Source organism: Catharus ustulatus (assembly GCF_009819885.2).
Source record: "Catharus ustulatus isolate bCatUst1 chromosome Z unlocalized genomic scaffold, bCatUst1.pri.v2 scaffold_26_arrow_ctg1, whole genome shotgun sequence".
NCBI lineage: Eukaryota > Metazoa > Chordata > Aves > Passeriformes > Turdidae > Catharus > Catharus ustulatus.
This window is the reverse complement of record NW_024879445.1, coordinates 591674-618651: the sequence shown is the minus strand read 5'-3', so window position 1 is coordinate 618651 and position 26978 is coordinate 591674. Positions and strand designations below refer to the sequence as shown.

The 26978-nt window shown below is 44.7% G+C and overlaps 2 protein-coding genes across 2 annotated transcripts in view; one reads left to right on the top strand and one right to left on the bottom strand.

The window, feature by feature from the left end:
• The window catches only part of MSH3 (mutS homolog 3), an 81969-nt gene extending 72490 nt beyond the window's left edge, over nucleotides 1–9479 (bottom strand). The window contains exons 1-8 of the mRNA XM_033086431.1: nucleotides 9378–9479; nucleotides 7416–7539; nucleotides 6652–6866; nucleotides 4533–4745; nucleotides 3166–3282; nucleotides 2278–2395; nucleotides 1621–1766; nucleotides 473–639 (exon numbers count right to left, since the gene is read on the bottom strand). Of these exons, the coding sequence (XP_032942322.1) occupies nucleotides 473–639; nucleotides 1621–1766; nucleotides 2278–2395; nucleotides 3166–3282; nucleotides 4533–4745; nucleotides 6652–6866; nucleotides 7416–7539; nucleotides 9378–9479 (1202 nt within the window). The remainder of the gene's footprint in view (nucleotides 1–472; nucleotides 640–1620; nucleotides 1767–2277; nucleotides 2396–3165; nucleotides 3283–4532; nucleotides 4746–6651; nucleotides 6867–7415; nucleotides 7540–9377) is intronic.
• An 81-nt stretch (nucleotides 9480–9560) lies between these two features.
• On the top strand, nucleotides 9561–20708 carry DHFR (dihydrofolate reductase). Its single transcript, XM_033086491.2, is given in 8 exon segments — nucleotides 9561–9670; nucleotides 9672–9697; nucleotides 10140–10189; nucleotides 11479–11558; nucleotides 11560–11585; nucleotides 12511–12637; nucleotides 18083–18198; nucleotides 19796–20708. Coding segments are annotated over 8 exon segments (573 nt in total). The 5' UTR covers nucleotides 9561–9610; the 3' UTR covers nucleotides 19884–20708.
• Nucleotides 20709–26978: the final 6270 nt, after the last annotated feature.

Sequence of the window (26978 nt, the reverse complement as noted above, 5' to 3'; positions counted from 1 at the left end):
ATGGTGTAACAGAAAAAAGAGGATGAAATATCACTAGCAAAGGTTTTCTACACCAATCTACATTAATAGAAAAGGATTCTTGTGTTTTTTCAAGACCTCAAAACTATGACAAACATGGGAAAAAAAACATATAACATCTCTTTTAGATCTGAAAGGTAAATGCATGATTGGAAATTATTCCAGCAGATCCTGTGCTCAGGATTGTGTGGCAGGACCACGACAATGACAATGTTAAGTGCACAAATCTTTCACAGGTCAGAGGCAGAAACCATGAAATTCAGTGTAAGCACAACCCAGCAGCAGGTGCCCAGAACTCAGAGGGGTTTGGGAAGTTCTGAAGCCAGCAGCAAACTGCAGGCACTCTGAAAAGGGCCAGGACGGAACCGCACATCCGTACCTGCTTCTGGACCTCAGCTCCACCAGAGCCTCTGGGAAAGAGAACCCCAAGCAACAAACCCCCCAGAGAACTCACCTCATGGAGGTTATACTGTGGATGAGCTTTTCAGATTGATCTGACAGCCTGGATGGAAGAATTATTTCAACTGGCTGCAGGCGCAGAACCCGGCTCTCCAGCTCCGAGCGGGAAGCGCCGTCCCGAAAACTGTCAAAAATTACTTCTCCTGTGGTTGGCTGGATGGCCTGCCAAAAAAACACATCCACACATAAATCCACTGAATATTCACATTTTCAGGGCCTGCTTCAGCGGTTCTAAGTGCTACCCAGAAAGAAAATCTATGGTGTGGAACTGTACAGCACCCCCACGCACAGTGGAAGTGGAAGATCAAAAAAACCTGAATGTGTTTTTTTCCTAACTCAGATACAACAATAATTTCAGAACACTAACACAACTTTTGTCTTGTTGAGTGGCAACAACACCTTAGAAATGGAAACGTGCTCTTGCTGTTACCAGTCCATCACTGTTCAATTTTTAACAGCAGACAAATCTGTTAACTCAAGTCTATGAAATGCACATGTAATTCGAACTAGAGTTTGAACACTTGCTTTTGTTGTTCTCTCCCACCAGCAGCATGACATTCAAACAGAGACACAACCAAGATACTTTTAAATTAATTCATTACCAGCTGACTTATCACTGTGTTTTGCTGGCCAAACAGGACGGGGTTTAGTCTTCACCATAAACAACACAAATCTGAAGTGTAAGTGGCAAAAAACCCTATGTCTCTTATTTTAAAGAATGGTATTTAGTAGAGGAAAAAAGTTCTCAGAAGCTTTAAAATATTGGCCCTAAATATGTTTAAATGCTGACATTTGTAAAGCGTGATTTCCCTAATGTACTGGGTTAAAATATTAATATGTTTTTCAAGTGAAGCAGCAGCAAAACCAGTTTGATAAATGTTCAACCATCAACTCCATACCTCTTCTGCAGTTTTCAAATACAAAGCCATCACAGTTCACACACAGATATCTTACCTAAAGTGCCTCTTTTTGGCTAAAATAAAAAAAAAATCAATTCCTACTCCCCCACAAAATAAAATCTGAAAGACAGAACAGTCATGAATTTAACAAAGTAGCCACCCACCTCCCAGAAAAAACACCAAAAGGCACAACAAAACAACCCAGGCAGACCCTAAAACACTGACTCCTGAGAAACTGACTTACCACAATGCCTGTAACAGTGTCACCTTTCTTCCTGCCTTTGAGGCTGTCTCCATTCTCACAGATGCAGAGCAGGTAGTTATCAGGCACATCTGCTGTTACCTCCTCAACATCCACAGAATCGTCCAGCTTCAACAAGGGGTTCACATGTAACAAACGTTCAAAAAAAATAGCACACAGATTTGGGTCCTGTACTCTCAGACATCAGTCTTTTCAGCTATGTCTTAGACTTTTTAACAGTGTTTTTAGCTCCTGGTATCTGCTAAGTTTGAGAAATTAAATTAAAAATGTGAGGTAGGTAAGACAGGATACAGGAAAACAAAAAATGGAAGAAAATAAATTAAACTCATTGGTTAAAAGATGTTTCTCTCTCATTGTAACATCTTCTAGGCAAGACATGGAGGACACTGCAGATTTGCTAAGTCCACTCCATGACTTCAGGAAGCAACTACAGTAAACACAACAAACCTACAGCCCTGAGATTAAATTGTTTGTCAAGACAGCAAGGTGTTTTACCACAACAATAAAATTAAAGGAACTTTCTTTCCTGCTGCCACTCTTGTGTCAGCCACCAGCTGCTCATGTCCCACCCTGCTGATAACCCTAGAATCAAGGCTTCCCAAAGGTTAGTGTGAAACCAAGTTTATTTGAAAAGGATATCTTCTCCAATAAGTGTAGACTTAGTGTAGAGGGCAGTCAGCTTACGGCTGAAGAGAGAGCTTTTATTTTCCCCAGCAGCTTTCAGTGCTGCAGTTTCCATTTGTTTTATTACTCCAACCTACAGGCAGACAAACAAGAAACAAAAGTTAGACCTCTGGTAAAAAAAATTATTATTTTTATTATTCTATATATCCTGGTAATCTTTTGAGATGTGCAAACAACAGATGCATAATTCAAGCTGGAATACATCATCAACAGAAAGGGCTCTCACATCAATCCCACTAATGAGATTATAAGGCACTGCTCTTCCTGACCCTTTTCCTATTCCTGACTGCCCTCTCAACTTCTGTACCTGTGCCTCTCATCCTATTTTGAAACAATTTAGCTGGACATCATTGCTTATTAGAGAATGGTTGTTTGCATCCAATTCAGAATCAACAAGTCCTTTTCTTGGAAAAGGAAGCAGAAAAAGAGGTTATCACCAGAAAGCCACAGAATTACAGGGATCCAGAGCAGGATGGAACAGGGGATAAAAAAAGGGGGCTGGGGCAAGAAAAACAAGGATGTGATGAATAACAAAAGAGCAAGAGGATATGTACATTGCCCCTTATTAAATGCTTATTAAAAACACGACACAGAAACGCTGGCAAAAATAATTGTTCTGGAACTGTTCCTGAAAAAACGCAGACACTTCTCTGAATCTGCTAATGGCTCATGACACCCCCAGCACCCAGGAACAGAAAAAAAGGGAAGTTGGCCATTTCTACAGCATGAACCAGGGGATAACGAGCTGCCCACTTCTCAGCTGAAACCAGGCTGTGGTTGGTACAAGCAGTGCAAGTTCTCTCGGGGCTGGTGTGTACTCAATTAGCAGGAGTCAGGGGTAACCTTGTGTCCCTTGGCGACGAGGCGGCGCACGTGGACGAAGAGCCGGTGGCTGGGGATGCTGGCAGTCATGAAGTTGTGGTCCAGGTGACAGTAAATGTTCAGCTCTTTGGCTGCAATCTGCAACAGGAGCCAGCCAACGGGTCACAAAGTAATTTAAGAAGGTAAGGAGCTTATCCCTATGACAACAGTGATGCACAGCTGCAATTAAAAGCTCGGTGGCAGAGGGAAAACATTCCAGGAGAAAAGCCTGGAGGGGCCCCTGCACCTTCCTGTCCCAGCACTGCCATAAACAGGGGATTCACTATCACAGGCTGCAGGTGTCAGGTTTTAAGGTTGCACCTTGATCTTTACCACTGTTGAGGTAAACCACCCACACTGCACACACAGGGTCTGAAACACAGCTCAGCAAAAGGTCAGATGATTTTCACGCCGCCGAAAACGCAGCAGGAATGGAAGTATCCAGTTTGTGGCCATCAAGATGGGGATTAACCTGGCCAATCAACTAAAATACTGGAAAATCAACATTGAACAGCAGTGGAAAACTAAATGCTTGATAAAAAAAGAGTGGCAACACCTACTGAAATGTGAGATTATCGTGTGTGATTTGTCTCTTTGCCCCTCAGCAAAAAGGCAGGTGCTGACTGACCAGAGAGTGTGGTGTTAGGCAGGACCTGCAGGCAAAACTGACCCGTCCCTCTGAACAGCATATTTCTATTTCTGGACTAAAAGTGCACCAGCAAATGAGCAGACAAATTACACAGCACAAATATAACGGGGAAAATGAATTCCCAGTAACCAGGCAACATTTCTCACTGGTCTCAAGTGTGGAAATAACACCAAACAGATCATAAGGAAAAGCATTATGAAACATTTATGAAGCATCACTTTAAAATTATGTTTATAACATAGTCCTTTCCAGGTCCTACAGGTGTGGCACCTGCACCCAGGCTATACCTGAGATATTCATTTTTTTTAACTCCACTGCCTTACAGTTATATATTAGATATATAATATAGCAGAGTTCTGAGCCATGATATACAGTTCATCTCCAAAAGTTTTTAGACTTTAACTCTGACAGAAAGTTACTCTAGGAACTCACCTTAAATTCTCAGTATGTAAGATAGCAAGCACTACCACCTGATTACAAAATAATAAATGTCATTTTGGCAAAAAAACGTGTGCATAATGGCTAGTCTTGAAATTCAGCACGCAGAGATTTTTTCATCCTGATTGCAAGCAACAAAAAAAAAACAAAACATCCCCTAAAACTTGTGCCCCCAAAGAAGTCTCCCTTCCAGAACTGCCAACAGACCTAGGATGACACCAGAACAATGCAAGTGTCTTTCCATAGCCTTGAGAAAAATTACCTCTGCATCTTGCCCAAAGAACCGGTATTTGTATCCACATTCCACACACAAAACAGCATCTTTGTACTTTTTTTTCATTTCTATGAACTGGAGCTCTAGTGGAGTGTAAATGCTTCTGGTTCTTCTATTAAGATTTGTATCTGAAGAATTCTGAGAATTTTCGTAGGACTTGAGAGATGCAGAAAACTGACTGAGATTACAGGGTGACTCCTCCTGAAAATAAAAGGTGGAAAAGTGTAATTAGGAATCACAAAACAAATCAATTGCCCCCTCCTTGGTTTGCACTGACTGCAGAGCTAAAGATTGCTCTTGCTTTGAAGAGCCCCCAAATGCAGCACGACTACTGCAGCAGGATAGACAGAACACAATATATTTGCAATGAAAAGGAGTTAAAAAGTCGTGAAAGCCAAAGCTAGTTAGTCCTCAGACACCTGAGGAGAAATCAGAACCTACTGTAGTGTGAGCTGTCACAGCACAGAGACCAAGACAAGGCAGGCTGTAAAGGCTGGGCAGTTTAATTGGCCATATATTGAAATAAGGATGAATTACTGCTGCAGTTTGCAGGTGAGAAACTCCAGCACAAAGACATTAATGATGTTTCAGAAATCCACAGTAAATTAAAAAATAAATAAATAAACAATTTGAGTTTCAGTTCCCTGTCTCAGCCACCAAAACTGTGCTCCTTCTCCAGTCTGCACTTCCTCTGTAAGGCCAGCAAAGCTCTCAGAACAACTTAAACACAGAAAATCTACACTACAGTTTCTAAAAACTTAAATGTGAAAGGCTTTGAGCCCACTCTGCCCGCAATTTATCATTTACAATGACATTATGTAGCCTGTTCTTGCCAAGCAACTTCAGCTCTACCCCTCTGTGTGGTCCTGTACTGTCAGCAGTGATGGGTTCAGAAGTGCAGAGAGAAATCCTGAAAAGTGCTTCCCTTACAGCAAAGTTCCTCCCCACTTAAACCACAAGGTAAGTACAGGTAATATTGCTAAAAAAAAATACAAAGACAACACCCTCCAGAAATTAAAGCATATGACTATTCAAAACACATTTGATCAGGTTGTGTTATAAATTCTGTATCTGCAAATAAATCCAATAAACTTCCATTTCTACCCAGTCAGATTATGAGAAACAAAGTGAATAGACTGTTTAGCAGCAATGGTAATTGAAAAAAAAGGAAAAAAAAAAACTAACAACGCAGAGATAGCTTAAATCTGATACTTTGGGTCATGTACAAAGAGTGCAGTCAGAGGACAACTAGGTAAAAACAGCACTTAGCTGTACCTGCAAAATCCCCACAACTGCTCACCATTATTAAGAGAACCCAGCCCAAACAAAGCTGCAGTGCACCCATCCTGGTGGCCTCAGCAGCTCAGGTGTCTGTGCTGCAAAATCCTTTGGTCCAAGGTCTGTGCCAGCCAAGCAGGATGACCCTGTCTCATTTTACAGGAAACTGTCCTGACAAAGCACCTGAAATAAGGGCATGGAACAAGGAGTGAAAACAAACACAAAGGCTGACTGGTGGAGATGGTCAGAAGGCACCAAGTAAAAATCAAGTCACAAAGTGCTGAAAGGACCCTTTCCAAGGAAGGCAGCAGCCCTGGAATCAGCTTTCTGGGCACTTCTTCATAACCTGAATCCCTCACCACAGTAGAATTCTCCTGTCACAAGCTGCTCCCTGCAGCATTTGGGCCCCACGTTCCCACAGAGCAGACAGCCCAGGTGTCCCTCAGAGAGGGAAGGGTGAAACCAGCTGCACAGCCTCTCACACAGCTCCTCCCAAAAAAAGCCAGGTGTAGAACTCCATCAAAGAGCAGCTGCACAGCAAGGACCTGAACACATCCAGCTGAGCAGGCTGAAGGGGAACCAAAACACTATCACTCCACTCAACTCTTGACTTGCACCCACATATCAAAATTACAAGTTTTCACATGAGCTACCCCAATCTTCTGCAGATGAAAAAGCAGTGATACCTTTACTGGATTTAACAGAAATTGGATTAAGCCACATCTCAGTGATAACCCTACACAGTATTTTTGCACAAAAGGGAGCTCGTGCCAAAGCTTGCTGGTTTAACTCATAACAAGCAATCCCCACACACCAAAGCTCTGCATACCTTCTGTGTGACCTTCGGGCTGGTGTCCCAAGATGGGTTTTTCAGCTCTGAGCTCTTCCCAGTAAGACTGGGACATTTTTCCAAACTCAGAGGTTCTTTCCCCTGAAAGCCATCCTCCCGGGCTCTGGCACACTGCTGGTTTGAATCGCTGCAGAACTCTCTCAGCCTGTCCAGAGTTTGCAAACAGACACGGGGCTTCCCACACTTCTGAGGTTCTGGTGAAAATCCACAATAAAAATATGTTAGCAACTCATTTTCTAAAAGATAATGTCTATTAGAAGACCATCAGTAAGCACAGAACACAACCATTTTATTCCATGTCTCTCTTCCCCATATTCCCTCCTCTCTCCCACTGCAATATTTCTGCCAGAATCATGCACTTAAACACCTTGGTTAACTTCCATGGAAAACCAATATTCCTCACCTGAGTGCTTCTTTCTGTTTGGGAAGAGATGCAGCATTACTTTTTGGACTGACAAGTGCACAGCCATAAAGTTAGCTAAGAACACTGGGGATCAAGCAGATTTTCTTTCAGTACATTTTTTCAGGCAGGCAATATTGCTTCTGGAGAGTGTTCCTAGTGATATTTCAAAGCACCACACCAACAAACTGAATACTGTTCCCACTTTGAAACTTAAGAGGCTAATTCTTTCCACTGAAATTTAATGGAGTTTATATTCACTGGTTTTTATAACTTATTAAATGCTCTGTTCAAAGCCAGATGGAACTCGGGCATTTCCGAGGTTTGCTAACAGCCAACTCACTTTTCTCATGAGTCCTCAGTGGGTTGCAGATCTCTTCCAGAGTAATCTGTCGTGCCTTGGCCTTCTTTTCACAGGGCTCATTGCTTTCAGTGGATGTGCTCCTCTTGGTGCCAAACTCAGAAGCCTGAAATGTAAATTAAACCAGTAAGTTCAGTCACTTTTTCTGTTTGCTGTTCTCTGAAGGACAATAATGCAACCAGCAACTTCATAAGGAGTTAATGCAAAATAATCCAACCTCCTATCCCTGGTATAGCTCAAGGCCAGGCTGGAGGAGCTTGGAGCATCCTGCTCCTTAGCTGTCCTCTGAAACACGCAGTTAGAACACTGTGCAAACAGAAAATCCATCACTTTTTCCATTTCATCACTGATCTGCGAGAAGCTTGACCAGATATGAAGAAGTATCTTGTAAGTCCAGCACAACATAAACACTTTGCACAGAAGCACACAGCTTCAGGTGCTTCCAGCAGCTTGCACCTACATTTCATATCATAACCTCAGATGGTTAAACGATGGAATTCCAATTTCCTTAGAACCAAACCCAAAACCTCCGCTTGAGTAGCAGTTTTCAAGCCCACTGCTAAACACCACCAAATCAACACTAATTAGGAAGTTTTTTCCACAAGGGCAGAAAGCTGTAATCACACCTTTCAAAATACATTTGGATCAAAGGCAACTAAAATAGCTTGAGTCACAGGTAGAAAAAGAAAACATCCTTCCAAGACAGAAGGGGCTGGAAAGAGAAACTACAGGGAGAGTGGAAAAAGAAACTCAGAGTGAAGCCCAGCCACTTCTTCCCAGTAGTGGCAGAGGGAGGATCTGCCTACCAGCACTCAGACCTCAACCACTTGAGCTCCAGCACACGGGACAGGAGCACAGCTCACTGCCTGCCAGAGCTGCCCCAAAAATAGGGTTCATCCCTGGTGTGCCCCAAGCCCGTCAGGGTTGGGCAGGGCTGCGTGCTCAGGGTGCTCAGCACACCCCTGTCCTTTCCCTGCCCTGATGGACATTCCTTAGGGAAAGGCAGAGCTGTGTTCAGTGCTGGGGATTGCCCTGCAGGGCTGGGCTGGGGCACTGCCAGCAGCAGGGCTCGGTGCACACACGGCCCCTGGTATCCAAAACACGTTTGGATGGCATTACAGGGAATGGATGTGCACCAACACCCTGATTTACATCCTTCAAACTTGCTAATTTGGACATCCTTCTGCTGCCCGTCCCACTGATCATCTCTCACTTCTTGCTCATCGGGCTTCAAAGGACACAAAGATCAAACCTCAGAGAACATGCTGAGTTAGGACAATCTTAACACACTCCATGTTGAGCAAAACCACAACACGAGGTTCAACAGTGGAGCAAAGCCACAATGACATGGACCAACATGCTGGCCTTGCCCAGCTCCTCCAAAACAGGCACATCCTGTATCACAGAATCCCAGGATATTTGGGATTGGAAGGGAGCTCTGGAGATGCTCTGCTCCATCCCCTGGAGCAGAGGCACAGGAACGTGTCCAGCTGGGCTGGGCTGGCATGGCCCCACACAGGGACACTCCAGGCCCTCCCTGGGCAGCTGTTCCAGGGTTCTGCCCCTCCATAGACACGAGTTCTTCCTCCTGCTGGGCTGGAACTGCCTGCCCTTCATTGTATGGCACTGCAGCCCTGAGCAGAGCCCGGCCCCATGCTCTGGCAGCCCTGGAGGTGTTTGTGTGCACTGATGGGATCCCCCTCACCTTCCCTTCTCCAGCCCGAGCAGGCCCAGCTCCCCAGGCTCTGCCCAGCACAGAGATGCTGCGGGGCCCAGACCATCCCTGCGGCCTGCCCTGCATCCTGCCCGCCATCTCCGTGTCCTTCCTGCCAGCACCGAGCACCGGGTACCACAGCCAGGCCCTGAGGCCGTGTCCGTGCTCCGGGACACCGGGACAAACCCCGGGACGGACACCGGGCCCGCCCCCGCCCCGCGCCCGCGCACCGTGCTCCGGGGGCCGCGCTCGCCGCCGCTCGCCGCCGGCCCGAAGAACCTGCTGAGCACCGGCTGCTGCCCGGCCCCGCCGCCCCGCCGGCCCCGCGGCATGGCCGGGCCCCGCCACACGGCCGGGCCCCGCCGCACGGCACCGCCTCCCGCCGGATGCGCCCGCTCGGCCCGCCCCGGCCCGCCCCAGCACGGCACGGCCCCGGCGAGGCGCGGGGGGACGCGGAGCAGCCATGGTGCGCTCGCTCAACTCCATCGTGGCCGTGAGCCAGAACATGGGCATCGGCAAGGACGGGGCGGCTGCCCTGGCCGCCGCTCAGGTACCGCGGCCTGGCGCCGCCGCGCCCCCCGCCCGCACTACAACTCCCAGCGCGCTCCGCGCTGCCCCGCCGCGCCAGGCTGCTGGCGCGCGGTGCGGGGCACGCTGGGAGTTGTAGTTCTTGGAGGGGGTGTGTGTGTGAGGCGGGAAAGCGGCGGCGTGGCGGGAGCGGGGCTGTGGGGATGTTTTTCGGGTGGGATCTCTCTCTCTCTCTCTCTCCTGCCGTGGCCGCAGCGCATCCCTCATGCTGGCACATCCGCGGGACAAAGGTCCTGCCTCGGCCTTGGCACCGGCCCAGCCCCGTCCAACCGCCCCTCCCCGGCCTCCGGCAGCATCCCCCTCACGAGTGGGGTTTTCCTGTTGAAATTAAAGAACTTGCAGGAAAAAAAATAGAAACTGGAGAATTTGTGCTTAACATAACGCAGCTTGTGCTTCCTCGGCAGGAATGAGTACAAGTACTTCCAGAGAATGACGAGCACGTCCCGTGTGGAAGGTAACGTGAGGGGTGTGTGGACACCCAAAATTCGGGATTCTGCATTCCCGAATTTCATCCCTGCCTCACCCTGCCCTCACCAGCATTTCAGCCCTGTGTGGTGAGGGTTAGAGGAGGAATGAATCACTTAGATCAGTCAGATATTTCAGAGGAGATGCAGGGGGCCTCTTAGGAAACAATTTCAAGGCCTTCTGTCACCAGGAGAATGGAAAACTTCGTCTGAGGTTTGCCTAACAGGTCTTTACACAAAACTCCGAGTTAAAACAGGAGGGTTTTCAGGTTAGGAATTTTTTTTCAGGCTGCATTAGCTTATCTGAGTTGTTTGCTGCAGCTCAGCCTTGGCCACTCTGACCCTTGTCACAGGAATTTTGCTGAGTTTTTTTCTGGGTGCTGAGCCAAATCCATGCACCAGGAAATCCAAACCATGCTGGCATGGAGCAGAAATACTGCGGTTATTGGTCAACACGGTTATTTTTTCATGGTTTGTGTGGGTTTTTTACGTTGTTAAACTCAATTTTTTGGTAAAAACTCACTTCTGGTCAACTTGATACATTCCTTGTTTTGATTAGGTGCCTCACTCCATTTTCTGCCTTGAAGGTCTGTTTTGATTAGGTGACTTGCTCAATTTTCTGATTTGAATGTCCATTCCGTAGTCCACAAGGAATGCCTAATCTCATTTTGAAACAGTTCTAAGTGAAAGACTTTACATATGTTCTGGAGACCTGATTGATCCCTTTGCAGCCCTGTGTGTACAAAAACAGGACAGAACACAGCTGACAGCTGTAAGTCTTTTTAAGATGCCTGCAATTTGCATCATACCTGGCACGAATAACCTGTGATCAAGAAAAAAGGTGTTTGGAATATAATTACAAAGAGACATTTTGCTCTATCCCGCCTGCAGGTCTTTTGGTAAGCTGTGATCTTGGATGCTAGGCAGGTGAAGTGCTTCCTAACCAGACTTTTTTATGGATTATCTTCATAATCTTCACACCAGGGATGCCACCATTGCCTCTGTTGTGTCTCAGCCTAGAAACAAACCATGTTGGCAATGTGGTTTTTTCTCTGATAACTCCTTTTCCTCGCAGAGAGAAACATTCCTTTCCATAGCAGATTTACATAGGAGAGGCAATCAGGTTGTGGATGCTTGGGGTTTGGTCAGAAATTGTGTTTATGTGTGAATGTTGGAGTGTGATTGATCACCTGTAGCACTTTGGCTTTAGATTTAGCTGGGCTGGTTCTTCTAGAAATTATTGTGGCTTTGTAAATTAATTCAATTCTCTCCTGCTCAGGTAAACAGAACGCCCTGATAATGGGTAAAAAACGTGGTTCTCCATTCCTGAGAAGAAACCGTCCTTTGAAAGACAGAATTAAACATTGTGCTCAGCAGGGAGCTCAAGTAAGTATGGTAAATAAGGGCCCTGTTCCAACAAATAAAAGCCTGCACCAAAAATGTCTTTAGCATGACAACATACATTAATTCCAAATGTAGCATTTTTGATACTGGTTAGAAAGCATTTCTGCTGTTGGTTCTGAGTGTTACAACTACTTTACTCTTAATTTTTAATTTTTTAAAAATTCATTCTCCAGGTAATTGTCATTATTTTGCATCATGAGTAGTACTTCTAGCTCTACTCACAGACCATTTGACAATTTTCAATAGTGCTTCTGAATAATGTGTTTAACTGTGTTTCTCTAGTTCCTGCTTGGATTGGTGGCCCTTAATCCATTTTTTTGAAGTTTATTTTTGTTAGGATTTGTGGATGAACTGTGCTTTTTCAGAACTCTCCTCTTGAATGCATCACCCACACTCACACAAATATTTTTAAATACAAATGTCCACTTGTGGTGCTTCATTGCTTTGGAGCATGTTGGTGGATTTGCAGGTGAATATGTGGGAGGACAGGGAATATTGGCTTTTCAGCTGGTTGTATTGAATTAAATATTAACATCCTGGAATTCAAGTCAAAATCTACATTTAATTTCTTTATTATCTGTATTTAATGATTATGTTTAATTGTAGATTGTGTATTTGTGTTACAGATGTTTAAATTTCTCAGGTACACTTTTTCAAAAACATGTTGTGAAATTCTTGGGTTTTAATTTATAATGCCTCCTAAATTATGATTAAGCTGTGACCTGTTGAACAATCCTGCAGTCGGATGAGACTTCTTAACACAATTTGGCAATTACAGGTGCTTCAAAATAATTAACTAATGCAAAACACATAGTTGTTTGTTAATTCAGCAAAGCACATTTTGTGTCTTGCTGATCCTGATGAATTGTCCTTTATTTCTTTAGTAATAGAACTTTGCTTTTTCTAGGGAAACCCCGAAAGGAGCACATTATCTTTCCAAAAGTCTGGATGATGCCTTAGCCCTTCTGGATTCACCGGAGTTACAAAGTAAAGTAGACATGGTTTGGATCGTGGGAGGCACTTCAGTGTACAAGGTACATTTAGCCTCCTGAATCACTCATCTTCCGTGATGGCAGGAGGATGGAGTTCCTATTGCTGCTGCTTTAGGAGGTGCTTTCCCTTCACATCACCAGCAAACTGCAGTGATTGCAGCAGAGCAGGTCTCAGAGATCTCAGCTCTCCAAGTTCACAACACCTGTCCAGAAACTGAACATTGCTCTTGCCGGTGTCACACTGTTGTTGTGCTTTTGAGAGCTTTTCATAAACACCTAAATTGCTGGGTTCTTCAAACAAAGCCCATATTGTTCTGTTTATTTTGCTGAGCCCGTGTTGTTGTGTTTATTTCACTGAGATTGCTGAGTGACCCTGCAAAGGATGTGAAAAGGAAAAAAAGGGAGCAGTGCTCCAGCTTTTTTAGCCAGAGTATGACACTATACATGTAAATGGGGTAGAAAATAGGATTTAGAGAGAGCTGACAGGTCATGATGCCAGCAGTAACAGGAGATAATCATGCAACAAAAGGTCGCACTCACTCTGTTTTCCCATCCAGCAGTGTTCCTACTGCTCCCACTCCCTGGGTCAAGAATTGTAAAGCAAATTCTTTGTAACAGCAAAAGGAGCAGTGCTGCTGTCCTTTAGTCATTGCAAGCATGCTGGGAGACACACTCCAGTTGTTGTTCAGCCCTCACACTCGAGATGGGTGATGACAGTGCCATAATGCACCTGGTGGGAAGTTAGGGCTGGTGCTGTGCCCTGTGTGCAGGGCAGGAAAATGCCTTTTTCTGGTGCTTCTTGGCTTTGCACTTTGTGCTTTTAGAACCTCAGTGTGTGAGGAAACACATCTTTTATGGTAAAAACAGTGAAATTGTAAGGTGAGGTGTATACGAAGTAGCACTGCAGCTCCTCGTGGTGAAGTCCACCATGTATCCAATGTGCAGACACATCCAGCCTATGATCAGATGTTTCTTCTGTAGGAGAAATGTCCTTGGTTCTCAGCCAAGGACAGAGGATTTCTGGAGAGGGCTTCTCCTCACAGAGCTGCCCAGCAGGAGCCAGAGCCAGTTGTGAGCAGCAGCATTTGCCCCTTCCCTGCCACAGCCATGGCTCAGCTGTAAAGATTTCTTCTGCTTTTCCAAGAGCATCTGTCTTGGTGGCTTCTATTTTAACTATTTTTCCAGCATTTGGCTGATGTTTGGAAGAAAATAATGCCTTTTTTTAGATCTTTACTCACCAATTTATAAGTTTGCTGTTTAGATCAAGAATAAATTGGAATGTACTGTCTGTGCTAATCAGTGCAAGGGCATGTGTAAAATAATAGGAGACCTGGACATAGAAAAGCATTGAGAGAGATGGAAATGTGCAATGTGGAGAAGAGAAGGCTCCAGGGAGAGCTCAGAGCCCCTTCCAGAGCCCAAAGGGATTCCAGGAGAGCTGGAGAGGGGCAAGGGCTGGAGAGATAGCACACAGGGAATGGCTCCCAGTGCCAGGATGGGATTTGGGGCAGGAATTGTTCCCTGGCACAGGTGCCCAGAGCAGCTGTGGCTGCCCCTGGATCCCTGGAATGTCCAAGGCCAGGCTGGACACTGGGGACAGTGAGAGGTGTCCCTGCCCATGGCACAAGATGAGCTTTAAGGTTCTGTCCCACCCAAACCCTTTTGTGGTTCTAAAATTTCAGCTGTTTCCTCCCTTTTGGGCATCTAGTCAAGACATATAAAAAAAATTTTTAGTTACATTTGGGAGAGATCTGAGCGTTTTATACAGATTCCTGCACTCAAACTACCTTTGTGATGTTAACTGAAAGGATTTTATGGGGACCATACACGTCTAGCAAAACTCTAAGTCATATTTTTAGTGCCTGTAGTAAAGATGCTCAGAGGATTTTACAGGAATGTTTCCATTATACGATGTAAAAATGTGTAGGAAGTAAAACAGCAATTGGTAACTGAAGTGAATGATGTTATTCAGTAGTTGTAGTATTTGGTTTTAAAGCATTGTTTTGATCTCACTGGTTTGTGTGGCTCAAAGGCTGAGAAGTGATTTTGTTCAATTATACAGGTCTGTGCTTGTCTGTAGAAAGGCCTACCCCATTTTGATTATTCAGGCTGTTACAGGACTCTCTTGCAGAAAAACAAGTCTATTTATACTTTCTACTGTCAAGCAGAAAGGATGTTCACATGAGAGTTTCTCGTTGCCCTTTCAGATCAAGGGAAGCAGCTGCAGGGGGCAGATTTGCAGGTTCCCAGTGGGATCTGCCCCCAGCTTCTCTGCTGTGGTTTTCTGTTTTCTGTGTGACCCCGTGGGCAAGGAGCAAGGGCAGCTCTCACCAAGCTCTGGGGACAATCCTGCAAGCCAGGTTTCTGTAGATGCTGTGAGCAAGGAGTGTGCCATGACCTTTGCTGGGTTTTGTTTCCCACACCCTGGTGAGTGCCCTGGGCTGTTCAGGATGTCTGAGCACTGGCCTGCTGTGCCTTTTGCCTGGCCCAGCCACCCTGCTGAAACACCAGCCAGCCTTGCCCTGTTCCAGGGAGCTGTGCCAAGGTGCAGCAGCTGCCCAGCTGTTTGGGACACAGGTGTCCAGGCAGTCTCAGCTGCAGGGGGCTGCAGTGCCCACTCCAGCCTAGCCAAGTGTGACCTCCAGAGTGGCATTTTGGGACAGGATGGAGGCAAGGTATTGCTGCTGCTCACATCCTTTTCCTCCTCAGGCTGCAGAAGAGGGAGGGCCAACTCTGTGAACATTTGTAAAGGACGCAGAGCATCCCTCTGTTGGTTGTGGCCATCCCTGGGTTCTCCAGGGGGTGGGAGGATCATCAACAGCTGCCTCAGCCCCTCTGTGAGCTGTGCTGGCCATCCACACCCTCGTGTAGGTGATGCTCCAGGAAACTGTGACCTCTGCAGCAGGGGGGACAGGGAGAAGCTGGGTGGAGAGTTGGTATTGGCGCATGAGAGCTCCATCAGTTCAGTGAGGGTTCAGAAAAACTCAGGTGGGTGTCACCTTGAATGTGACTGCACACTGATCCCCTCATCAGGTTTTCTGTCTCCCAATGTAGCCACAGGGCAGTAGCAATGCCTCCAGAGAAGCTTTTGGACTTCTGACAGCACAGGTTTGCCAGGTTGCTTTGCTTGGATCTTAGTGCAACGCCATCTGGATCCCCCCTGCACTGTTCTGGATCTCCTGAGTTGCAGAAGGAGCTGGGGTTGCTGTTGGTCTGATGAGGAAAGAGGAGCCCAGCAGTGTGGGTTACAGCAGTTATTGTGAACCTGTTACTCATCATGGCAAGCACTCTGTGATTTAGTGTGAGCACTTCGTGTTTTGGGGGCTGTCTGAGTGCTGCTTGTGTGCTGAGGGACTCGTGGGGTGCTGGTTCACTCCTTGGTTCTGGCTCTGGAGTCTCTTGTGGCTGTTGGAGCTCATCAGATGCACTGCTCATCAATTTCTGGCTAGATTTCATCCCCAGGAAATTCTGTTCATGGATATCAAACCTGCTCCCATGTACAACTCAAGCGTGGTGAGTTGGAAGGTTTGTTAACAGCTGGACTCAAGGATCTTGGAAGTCTTTTCCAACCTTAGTGATTCAAAACCAGGATTCTGTTCTGAGTTAAGGCACTGCTGCACCTGTGTGGAGGTATTGGCTCTGAGAAATGATGCTCCCTGAACATCCCAGGGGGGTCAGAGGCCACAGAAGGGTTTGGGCTGGAAAGGACTTAAAGGCTCACGTCATTCCAAACTTCCTGTTATGGTCTGGGACACCTTCCACTAGACCAGGTTGCTCTGAGTCCACTCAGTGTAAATTGTGTCAGTCTCTTTACATTTAAGCTGTGTGGTTCAGACAGGTCAAAAACAAGGCTGAGGTTTTGCTAGGAGTAGAACCTGTAAGTCCATCACATCCTTAAATATTAAGTAGGGTGTTAGAAAAGCCAAACAAAACCAACACCAACAAAAAAAACCACACACACACGTGCAGAAAAGCCAACAGACCCAGGTGTCATCTTCCTTATGTGTGTGGTATGGTTTTATGGTTTCTGGGAGTATGTCAGCATTCCCCCAGCTCAGCTCAGTGCCTCCTCTAATTTCTCTTCCCAAAAAATGGTGAAAGTAAAGGAGTGGGCTGGACAGGGCAAGATTGGATTGAGTATCAGCAAGGACCTGCTTTATTCCTTGTGGAAATGACAGCTGGTCTGGCAAACTGGGGAAGCATCTGCCCTTCTTTTATGAGTGTGGGGACAGTGACACAGCTGCTTGGTTCATTCAGCTAATGAAACCATTTCCCTAGAACTGAGGGGACCATCTGGTCTCCCTGGGGTTAAATTCAACTTTTCTTGGCAGCACCTGTGGTCATTCCCTCCCTGTGCTCTTCCCTGGCCTGTTGTGGTGGTGGAGGGTTCCTGATAAAGCAGAATTCCCTCTGAGCTGGATAGGAACTTGATCCGTTCTTCCACGACAAAGCAGAAGTGTCTCTGTTTACAGAACACAGCATGTTTTTATTTGTGAAGCAGGTTATTATTCTTCTGTCATTTTGCAAGTGTGACTGCTGTTACCTGCCTGTCCTTAAACAAAGAAAAATACGAGCATTTGTGTACAAACTGGATGGACACCAGCTCAGTGCTGTTCGATGCCGGTGTGCTGTGACTTACCCCTTTCATTTTTAACTGTTCTCTAGTAGAACAGCTTTTCTACAAATTAGCCTCTCAGCAGTGGCTAATTAATGCTATTGGATTCCATTTGTTATTACTTGGTTCCTGTGCTTGTTGAAGTAGTACCTAATAGCCTGCTGCATGGTGAGTCACCTTCCACAGAGAGCATTGCTCATTGCCAGTTTAAGCAGAAGGGAGGAACAGCCACAAGCTTTTCAAAAATACATTGTTACCAACCCTAGTGTGGCTTTTCATGGGTTATTTTAATGCCCACAAAGTCTGGAAGAGTTGGTTTTTTTTGGATCACAGGGCAAAATGTATATTCCCAACTCCTGAATTTGTTAGTGAGAACCTCACCTGACAAACATTATCTTAGAACATTTTCATCTGGAAATGTGAAAACTCTCAGCACGTGTCACCATTTTGTGGTAACCCAGAGATCCAACTCTGAAGTTAAACTGAGGGGTAGATTGGTATCTGGAATTCCAAAAAATACAGCACAAATCCCTAGCAGTGATATTAAACATGGGAGCAATTTACCTTGAGGTGTGGGCACCTCTTACCACTTGGAGGTGTGATTCAGAAAATGCTTGTTGCTGCTGGGCCTGCTGTTCCTTTCTTCTCACAGGCTATTCAAATTTTGTTCTTAACTTCCATCAGATACCCCCAGGCTCTGAGAATAGGTATTGCTGCCACTTACCAGGTGGAACTGACACGGGGTGAAATTATCCCTTTAGAAAGTGCTCTTCAGCAGAGTCTAAAAGAGGAGATTCAGAGTGTAATTTTCACGGCTTTGCTAAAAGCCTGTGATACATAAAATTGTGACTGAGTTTGTGTTGTTTCCAAAGGCAGCAATGGATAAGCCAATTCATCATCGATTGTTTGTGACAAGAATCTTGAAAGAATTTGAAAGTGACACATTTTTTCCAGAAATTGACCACAAAGACTACAAGCTTCTGACAGAGTAAGTATCAAAATGCGGATCAGGCTTGTCTTGAGAATAATCTAATTTGAATGTTTTAAGGGTTCTGTTAAGGCCATGTTGGTTTGAGCTTGAGGTGAATTTTTCCCCAGAATCACACTTTACTTACAACCTGGAATGGCACCACACTCTGCACAGATTTTCTTGGAACCTGCTCTGTTCCTCGACTTTTGTATGATCTTCACAGTAAAGAATTTTCTATTTCAGTGTGCTTCAAAAGTAGCTTTTCCTTATTGTTTCCTGGTTTAGAACTACTCAAATGTTTACTAAGCTTTGTAATTCTCTGTGTGTTGTTACTAAATAGTATTTGGCCTCTGGATGTGTTGGATAAATTGCCAAAGGCAAATTAAATGGATTTGACTGGAGAGGCTTGAGCTTTATAGATTTCTAAGGTTATTCCTTCCCTCCTGAGAAAATTACTTCTTCCTAACAAACATAGCAGGAAAAGGTGTACAAAAACTTACAGTTTCTGCCACTCACTGTGGTTCCTTCTACATTATCCTTGTCATACTCCAGTTGTGCTTTTATGTCCTCTCCAACAAGATTGCATCCAACAGGCACTGAGGAGGCAGCAGAAATTCACACAGCTGCCTCAAGAACCAGGGAGGAGCAGACCTGTTGCTGTTCCTGCTCCTGCTGTTTTGGCTCTCTGCTGGTTACAGACCAGCAGTGGAAGAAGCAGAAAGTGTGAGGGGTGAAACTCTTCCCCAGGGGGGCTCAGGAGTGGATTAGCACAGCTCTGGGGGAGGATAGGCAGGGGCAGGGAAGAGGGATGCGGGACAGACAAGGTGGGTGGGGAGGATGAGTCACCTTCTCCAACTCCAATATATTCTGAGCTACTCTCTGCTCATTTCAGTGTCCTGAGATCTGACCCAAAGCTCCCTCTCTCTCTCACTGCTCGTAGCTGTGTGTTGTTTTTGGCCAATGTACTGAAATGAACATTGGTGTTAGAACATGATTTTGTAAAATAACAGGTAATTTCCTCACTGAAGTGGAAACCTGACGATGCCAAACCTTACCAAATAAATTTAAAATGTATCTCTCCCTCAAAGTCAGTATTACTCATACAAAATCCTGCTTCTTTCACGGGAAGATGAAAAGATTTTTGAAAGCGTCTGTTAATAAGAAGTGGTTTAGAAAACCTGGAATATAGAGGTGCTCTTTCTATGGTAGCAGTCACCTGCTTTAGTAATGTCTTGCAGACTTTTAAAAAGCTTTGTCCTTAGCATTTCCTGTAAACCAACGTAGGAAAAGCAAGGCGAGGAAAAAAAACCAGAGTGTTCTATAATCTCTTCTTCCTTGACAAACATTTTGAATAACATAGTGGAGGCTTCAGTGGAAATGTTGGGTATTTCTTTGGGTGTCAGAGTATGATTTCTTGATCTGAAAGATGTGCATATCAATCATGGATAGTAGTTACTAAGATTCCTAAAAACAGTGTAGCTGTTATAAAGACAGTGTTTTCATTTTTTTTCCCAAACAACTTTCTTTTCTCATTGATTGGATAAATTACAAGTGAATCACAATGATATTCTTACCTGCTTATTGGCTTTTGCTTTTTCTTGCTGTCTCTCCCTAGGTACCCAGGTGTCCCTGCTGATATCCAGGAAGAGAATGGGATCCAGTACAAATTTGAAGTGTATGAAAAAGCTGTCCTGGCACAATAAGGGAGGCATTTTGTACTTCTGTGTAAGGGCAGGTATTTTAAACCATGAAGTTCTACTGAATTTAAAGATACATTAAATTTTTGAAGAAAATAATGTCTGATGGTAAAATACTTCAGTAGTGAGTAATTCCAAAACTCACACCCCACAATTTGAAGGTGGGGGGTCTGAGCCATTCCACAACAAAGGTTGGATGAGACTTTGCACTGATCTTAAAATCCATGGCAGCATCCCTGACAATTCCAGGTGTTAGACTATGTCAGAGCCTTTCTACTGACACAAAGGGTCTTAGTTTTTACCTCCTTGTTCAAAACATCCAGCTCTGAGAAAGCACCAACCCTCCCAGGTGGGAGGTACAGAGGTAAAGGTGAGCAAGCCCAAGAAGAAGAATTGGGAAATCTCAGGCAGCAGTTGAGGGATGCACTGATGCAGGACCTGTCACCCCAGGTGGGTCCCCCTCACAGGCCACCCCTGCTCCCCAGTCCTGGCCACACAAACCCAGCAAAATCATCCTGCAAAGAAGCTTTAATATTCCCCTAGGTGCACAGCTGTGTGAAAGCTTTGCTGCTCTTATAAAAAGTCACAGTGTCAGTTTGACCACAGCTACTCGGAGTGGAAGAAAATACACATTGATTTCTTAAAAGTCTGTGTTCCTGTGTTCCTGCCAAGCATTGTGAGTAAAAATGCAGTTTGTCCATCAGTGTGATTTTGAGTAATCTATGTGACAAATATGGATTGTCAGCAATAGTGGAGTAGTTCTGTTTCATCTTTATTAAATGTAATTAAATACAAAAATCCTAAAAATATTAAATAAACTGGCATAATTTACATTGGTGTTCCCTTAGAATATCAGCTGTGAGCAGCCCTTGAATTTCCCATGGCACTTTACTGCCTAGCTGATAAAAAACATATTTGTTGCAGTGCCTGCTCTCAGTAGTCTCAGTTTTCTCTGTGTTTCCTTTGAAACTGTAAGCACTTCCCTGCATTGATCTTCTTGTTCCATGTGCACTGATGTTACATCAATCGATAAAAACAAGTTTATGCTTACATAATGCAGCAAGAAGTCTCCAGAGTTTTAAATTGACAGCACATTGTTGAAGGAGAGGAAAGAGACTGCTACCAGGGAGATGTCTTTTTTTTTTTTTGTTTGTTTTTAAATACATGTCACAGTGACCCTGGCAAGAGAATAACCTCCTCAAAGTGTTTAAAACATACCTGTTATAGGTCAGTGTTGAAAGCTCTGACACTTTGCAAAGTACTGTGTTTAGGACAACTGACATTTATTAAAAATGGAAGAGAAGACTTCATGCAATATTGGCTGAGGCCAACATGCATTAGAAACTTGGTGCCTAAGTGCAGAGATAGGGCTCACTGAGGCCAGGATGTTTTGCAGCATCATTTCAGTTTCAAAGAACTTTTAACTTGGTTGCAAAAACAAGCCTGCTGAGAACATAAGTGGTTACTCTTGATTCTTCGTGGACTCACTCAGTCCTCTCCAGATTTAACTATGTCCTTTGTCAGATACAACAACAAATTAAGTTAATTGACGTTTCGTGGAAATGGGAACTTCTGAGTCTCCTACTTGAAACTTTTCAGAACATAGTGCTGTTCCTTCAGCGTGGCTCTCTGCCACAAAGATGCGTTTTTGTTTGGCTTGGTTTTTAGTAGAAGCTCTGGATTTGGACAGCACCCTTTGTACCACAGCTTTTCAACATACAGAGCTCTGCTGAGAGCTGGGAGGAAGCATTTGGCTGCAGTGACCCCAAAATCGTGTTCAGCCCACAGAGAGACACCCCAAGCACCACTGTGGCCACACCAAGGCTGGAGGGTGTCAGGATGGGCAGGCAGAAGGGAGTGAGCCTGTGTGCTCAGCAGGCACACACAGACTGTTTGCAGTCGGGTGTATTGTCAGGGTGGTTACCTGGCCCCTGTTACTGCCCCAGGGTAAAAATAACTCTCCTACTGTGGCTTGGAGGGAAAAAAAACCGTGTTCCAAATGCATCTTCCCCATGATTTGTTTACTCCTGTACCTCCCTGATGAATGATTCCTTGAAAAGCCATAGATCTCATTATGTCCAGTACAGGGGGAAATGTTGTGTTTTTACCCAGGTCCGTGCAGCTAAGTGCAATGAATAGCATCGTGAGTGACAGTGTAATTACCAATCACCAAGAAAAGTCTATACAGGTATAATTTAATCCCCTTCATTCATGCTTTCCCAGGAACAAACTGTTCCAAACATATTAAAATTTTAATTTCTGGGGTAATACTAGATTTAACAAGATAGCTAAAACCAGAGGGTTTGCATAAAAAGTGAAAAACAAACGTAAATGTTTTTATTGCTTGTCTATTACTCATTATCTCTTATCTGACAGTGGACAGCGATTTCCATTTGGCAGTAGAAAGCTGATGTTTTCGGTAGTGTTAGAGCCACAGTGTATTCAAGGTCAGAGCTGGGAACATTCCAACAACAAACCTCTATCGTGGACAGCAATCCGTGGAAAAGAAAGGTACACGCTGAAAAATAAGTTAGCTAATTTAGCAAATAAAATACTATTAGTATTTATACAGAAGAGCAGGGGAAAAACAGGAAGGAGAGAATAGCAGCGATTATCTTATTCAGGTTATCTGAGGAGAGCGCTGGTAGCACTTGACACGACTTCTTAATGGGGAACAGGCAATTGTGTTGTCTTCATCGGGCAACAGCTCATTTGCTGAGGATTTAAACCTAAGCCTAAACTTACCCTGAGTGGTTAAAAAGTTCTGCTGACAGAAGGTAGGAGCAGGAAGAGGAAGCAGCTGACTTGGAGGGAAGGATTGTTCCTTAATCGGGACAGAAAATTAGGTGAGCAGAGGTGACAGATGAGGTGACAAATCCTGGTTAAGCACAAAGCTGGGAGATGCCTCCCTTGTTGTTCAGGTGTGAATTAGCTGTCTCTGCTTGCCCTGGAGGGCTGCAGAAATGAAGCCAACCAAGTTAGGGCAAGGCTGAAAGAGCCAGGTCCTGAAACACAAGAGTGGAAGAGGAGAAAGAGAGCTGAGGAGAGGAAATTGATGTTTCTTAGAAAGATACATGGTTTATCGTGTTAGTTTGCCCTGCAGCTATAATTACGAAGAAAACAGTTTAAGAGTGCTGTGGGATTTAGCACCTTTGAGGTGCTGTGACAAAGAATGTCGTTAGTGAGGGATTTTCAGGATTTGGGCGCTGTGTGCCTGCCTCTGTCAGCTCCAGAGAAATGCTCAGCTGGACTCGGTGCCAGAGTCCCATCCCAGAGCCTCCAGAGCCTCCAGGGGTTGTCTCTGTGCCCGGCCCGGGGCTCTCCTGCTTCCCTCTGCTTCTGGCACTGCACGTGGGAAACCTGCTCTTTTCCCTGTCCTCACTTGTTTTCAGCTGGCTCTGGGGTGATCCTGGGCCAGTCTACGCTCTGCAGATCGTTCTGTCTCCTTTCTCCAACATCAAAGCAAAATTCGTACAAGAAGCCTTTTGTTGGATTAATTGACATGGTTGGAAAAAGAATAGATGAGCTCTCAGGCAGAGTTCTATTCTGATTACATTTTTAGGGCTTTTTTCAAGTGTCTTGGGCAAGAGCTTGCATTGCAGAAGTTGCCTGTTCATCTCCAGTTAAAGAGTTAAGTGTGTGGATGGGTTAAAGTAGATTGTCTTTTCTGATACATCTGGTTTGGATCTTTTTATCATTTAATAGTTTAGCTGCAGTATTTGTGTATCATCTCCAGTCCTTGAGCTGTGGTCCTTGCCATTCTGTCCCTTATCTCTTCAGCTGTCCCACTGGATTGAAAATTTACAGAAATTCAGAGTATTGGGCTGATCAAGACAAGGAGGTGTTTCAAATAAATGTCTCTTAAGTATGTGCTTATTGCTGATTAAGTGGTGGTGAAGTGTTTTTCTTGAAATTGGGCGAAATATTTGCCTGAGTAAGCAACTTAACATCAATATTTTTGTTAAGTGATCTGCTGTGCAAAAAAAAAATTTTACAAAAAGAAAAGATGAGGGGAAAAGTAAGTATAAAGTGAGAATAAACAGAACCTGAGAGGACAGGAAAGTAATGATACACCATTACCTATGAGCCCTAAATCAGTGCAATGTCCTTTGCTTCCCTGAGCAGTCCAGTTTAGCAAGTTCATAATACCAAGCAGAGTCTTTTTCAGTAGCAAGCCGTTGTTCAGAAGCCATAAAATCATTTATAAATTACGTCATTGATTTAATTGAGACGGACACCTGGGTGAAAACAGAGCATTTTGATGTTTGTCCTTCCTCCAAATGCAGTTTTCCACACAAAGCCCTGCTGGAACACTCTCACTGGTTTCGGACAGCAGTCCCAGTGGATGGATTACCAGCCCTTCACTGGAGATCCCTGCTTCACCTCAATAACTTGGAATGGATTGGGCCACTGAATTGCACTAAGGCTTGTTCACTTGTACTAAGGAGCACTTTAGAAGCGTTTAGTCTTTTTAGTTGTGTATCAGTAGCTCATTGAGCACAGCCAAAAAAGCTCCTGGAAGTGATTTCTTGTGAAAACGGCTTGAAAGGATTTGGTCCCATCTGCAGTCCTTAGGTGGAGAACCTCACTAATGTAACATACCTAAGTTTAGAAAGACTTATTTTTTCCTAATTAATTGTAAATGCTTTTTTTCTCACGCCTGTTGAGTTGTTTGTCGTGGTGGAAGGGAACCCATTTGACAGGAGTCTTTGCTCGCTGAGTATTTCTGTGCATATTGCTATTTCAGGCAGTCAAAATTGATTTCTTCAGTGTTGACTCTCAGGGTCTCTCATGAAATAATGGTTATCTTTCCAATGGAATCATGTAAATTCCATTGTTGCAGACTAGATTCACATTATTTCTGCACAACCCACTGTATTTTTTCCTAGTATGTAATTCAGATTTCTTTTAGAAAATGCCATGGACATAAAAGTACAGCCAACGTTCTGCTGCAGTCTGAACAATTTATAAACATATGCATTAGAAAGGTTCGGCTCTGAGGATCCTCACAGACTGTGGCAGCTGGCAAAACAGAGTTATCCCTTGAATTGTGCAGCCTTGCAAAGGCTTGTGCCCATGGAACAAGACATTTATTGCAATATGTTCTCTGAAGCTGTTAGAGGGAGCCCTGCTTCCGTCACCAGCCACAATTATTCCTGCAAGTGTCACAAGTGCAGTTCCCACACACACTCAGGTTTTTAATCGAAGTGCTTGGCAGTAAACCACCAAACACTTCAGGGAGATTATTTATCCAGGCAGAAAGCTCCCTGTCGTAAATAGCTAATCAAAACAGGCGTGATGGGAGCCAGGAGATACCTGGGCCCTGGCGTGATCTGACGGGGGGCAGAGGGTCACACCAGAGCCTGGCAGGGACGGGGCAGTGCCACGTGTGCCCCCAAACCGCCTGGTAAACAAACCAATAACATAACAAGGCTCTTCTCTGGGTTTCGCACCGCGCGCACGGCGTTTTTGTGAGACACTCCATAGGCTCCTAATTCCTTCTGTTTGGTTTTGGTCATTACTGTTGAAGCACAAAAACATAGCACTCCACTTCTCTCTTAGACCTCTCAACTGATGTCTCTACATCACCACCATAATCCCCTTTCAAGAATTTGAACAAGCAAGCAGCTGTGCCAGCTACATGTAAGAGATATATTTTTAAGAACGCTGTTGTTTACAGCACAAGTGCATTCCTCTCAGCAAACAGTTCCAGGACGGTAAACATCTACCTCGGTACCTACTGGTTTAGAATGTATTTAAATTAGTAAATGGTAAAAATAGTTTCAGGGTTTGGGGTTTTTTTTTCAGTCATCCCAACAAAACTAAAGTAATTAGTCTGCTATATTTTTCCATTTTTCTTTGAAAAGAAGTCTATGCCCTAATGTCTAATAAAGTGAATTACTAGGATGACTTCTGTTACATTATATCATGTTCAATTTACACAGCAGTGCTTTAACATGTTAGTAATTACATGTGTAAGCAATCATGGCTCCTTCCCTTGAAGGAGTTCTTGGTGGTGTAGGCTGAGGCTGGCCAGCACCAGTGTTAACAATTCCTCATGGCAAGCCAAACCCAAAACTAGGCCGTGGGGTGGGGATGTCAGGTCGATTTTAACTGTTCCCATTCCTTTATTTTCCTGTGTCCAGAGTGGAGCAGCTGTCTTAGCTGGTTCCCAGGATGCCCAGGCTCACAGGACAGTCCCGTCTGTGGCTGATGGCGCTTGGATGCCACAGGAATGCCTGGACTGCCAGGTGCCAAGCTTTCAGAGACCAGCTTCCCAAAACAGGGCTCCTGCCGTCCAGTGCTGGGCTTCCTGCAGCTTGCTGGCAGCTGGCATGCAGAAAACAAAATACATCATTTTCCTGCCTGTATTTGGGCACAGTTCATCAGGAATCACCCACCTGGGGCCTGGTCTCAGAAATGCTCATTAGGTTTTGGACGAGCAGCACCAGGGCTGAGCTGCTCCTGGGTTACCAGAGACTGTCTGCTCCCAGGATTAGGTGCTGGCTGATGAGCAAATCCAGGGGGACAAACTTTTCCTTATGGAGCATTGCAAGAGGGTTGCCAAGCGGAATTGCAGTCGGGGCAGAACGGACAAGGTCTCCCTTAGTCCTTTGTATCCTCACCTTTCCCCTTCTTGCTCTTCCTCCTGTGCTCAGCCCTCAATATATCACTTTCCTTTGATTTTAATGTTTGATTGATTGATTCCAGATTTTGGTCTGAGTGCTTGAGCTCTGGGGTGAGTGGTAGAGTGAGGCACCCCAATGAACATCATTGCACTTTCATTTTAGATTAAACCTGATCTGGCAATACTTTTTGAGCAACCTAAAGCATTCATTTGTGGCAAACATTTGTTGTCAATTAATATTAGAATTCTGCAACCATGAAGTTTTCTCCTGGTGCATATCCAGGTAGCCCAACTGTCAGTGAAATGCAGGAGAGAGATATTAAGAAGTGTGATAAACAAATATGCCATGTGCATATGCAAACATCCTCTGTGTTTTATAATAAAATTTGTGCTGCATGGATGTGTTCCCTGCTCTGGCTTTCCACTCTCCTTCATTTTTAGCAGGAACTTCTTGATACCAATAGTTGTTTTTC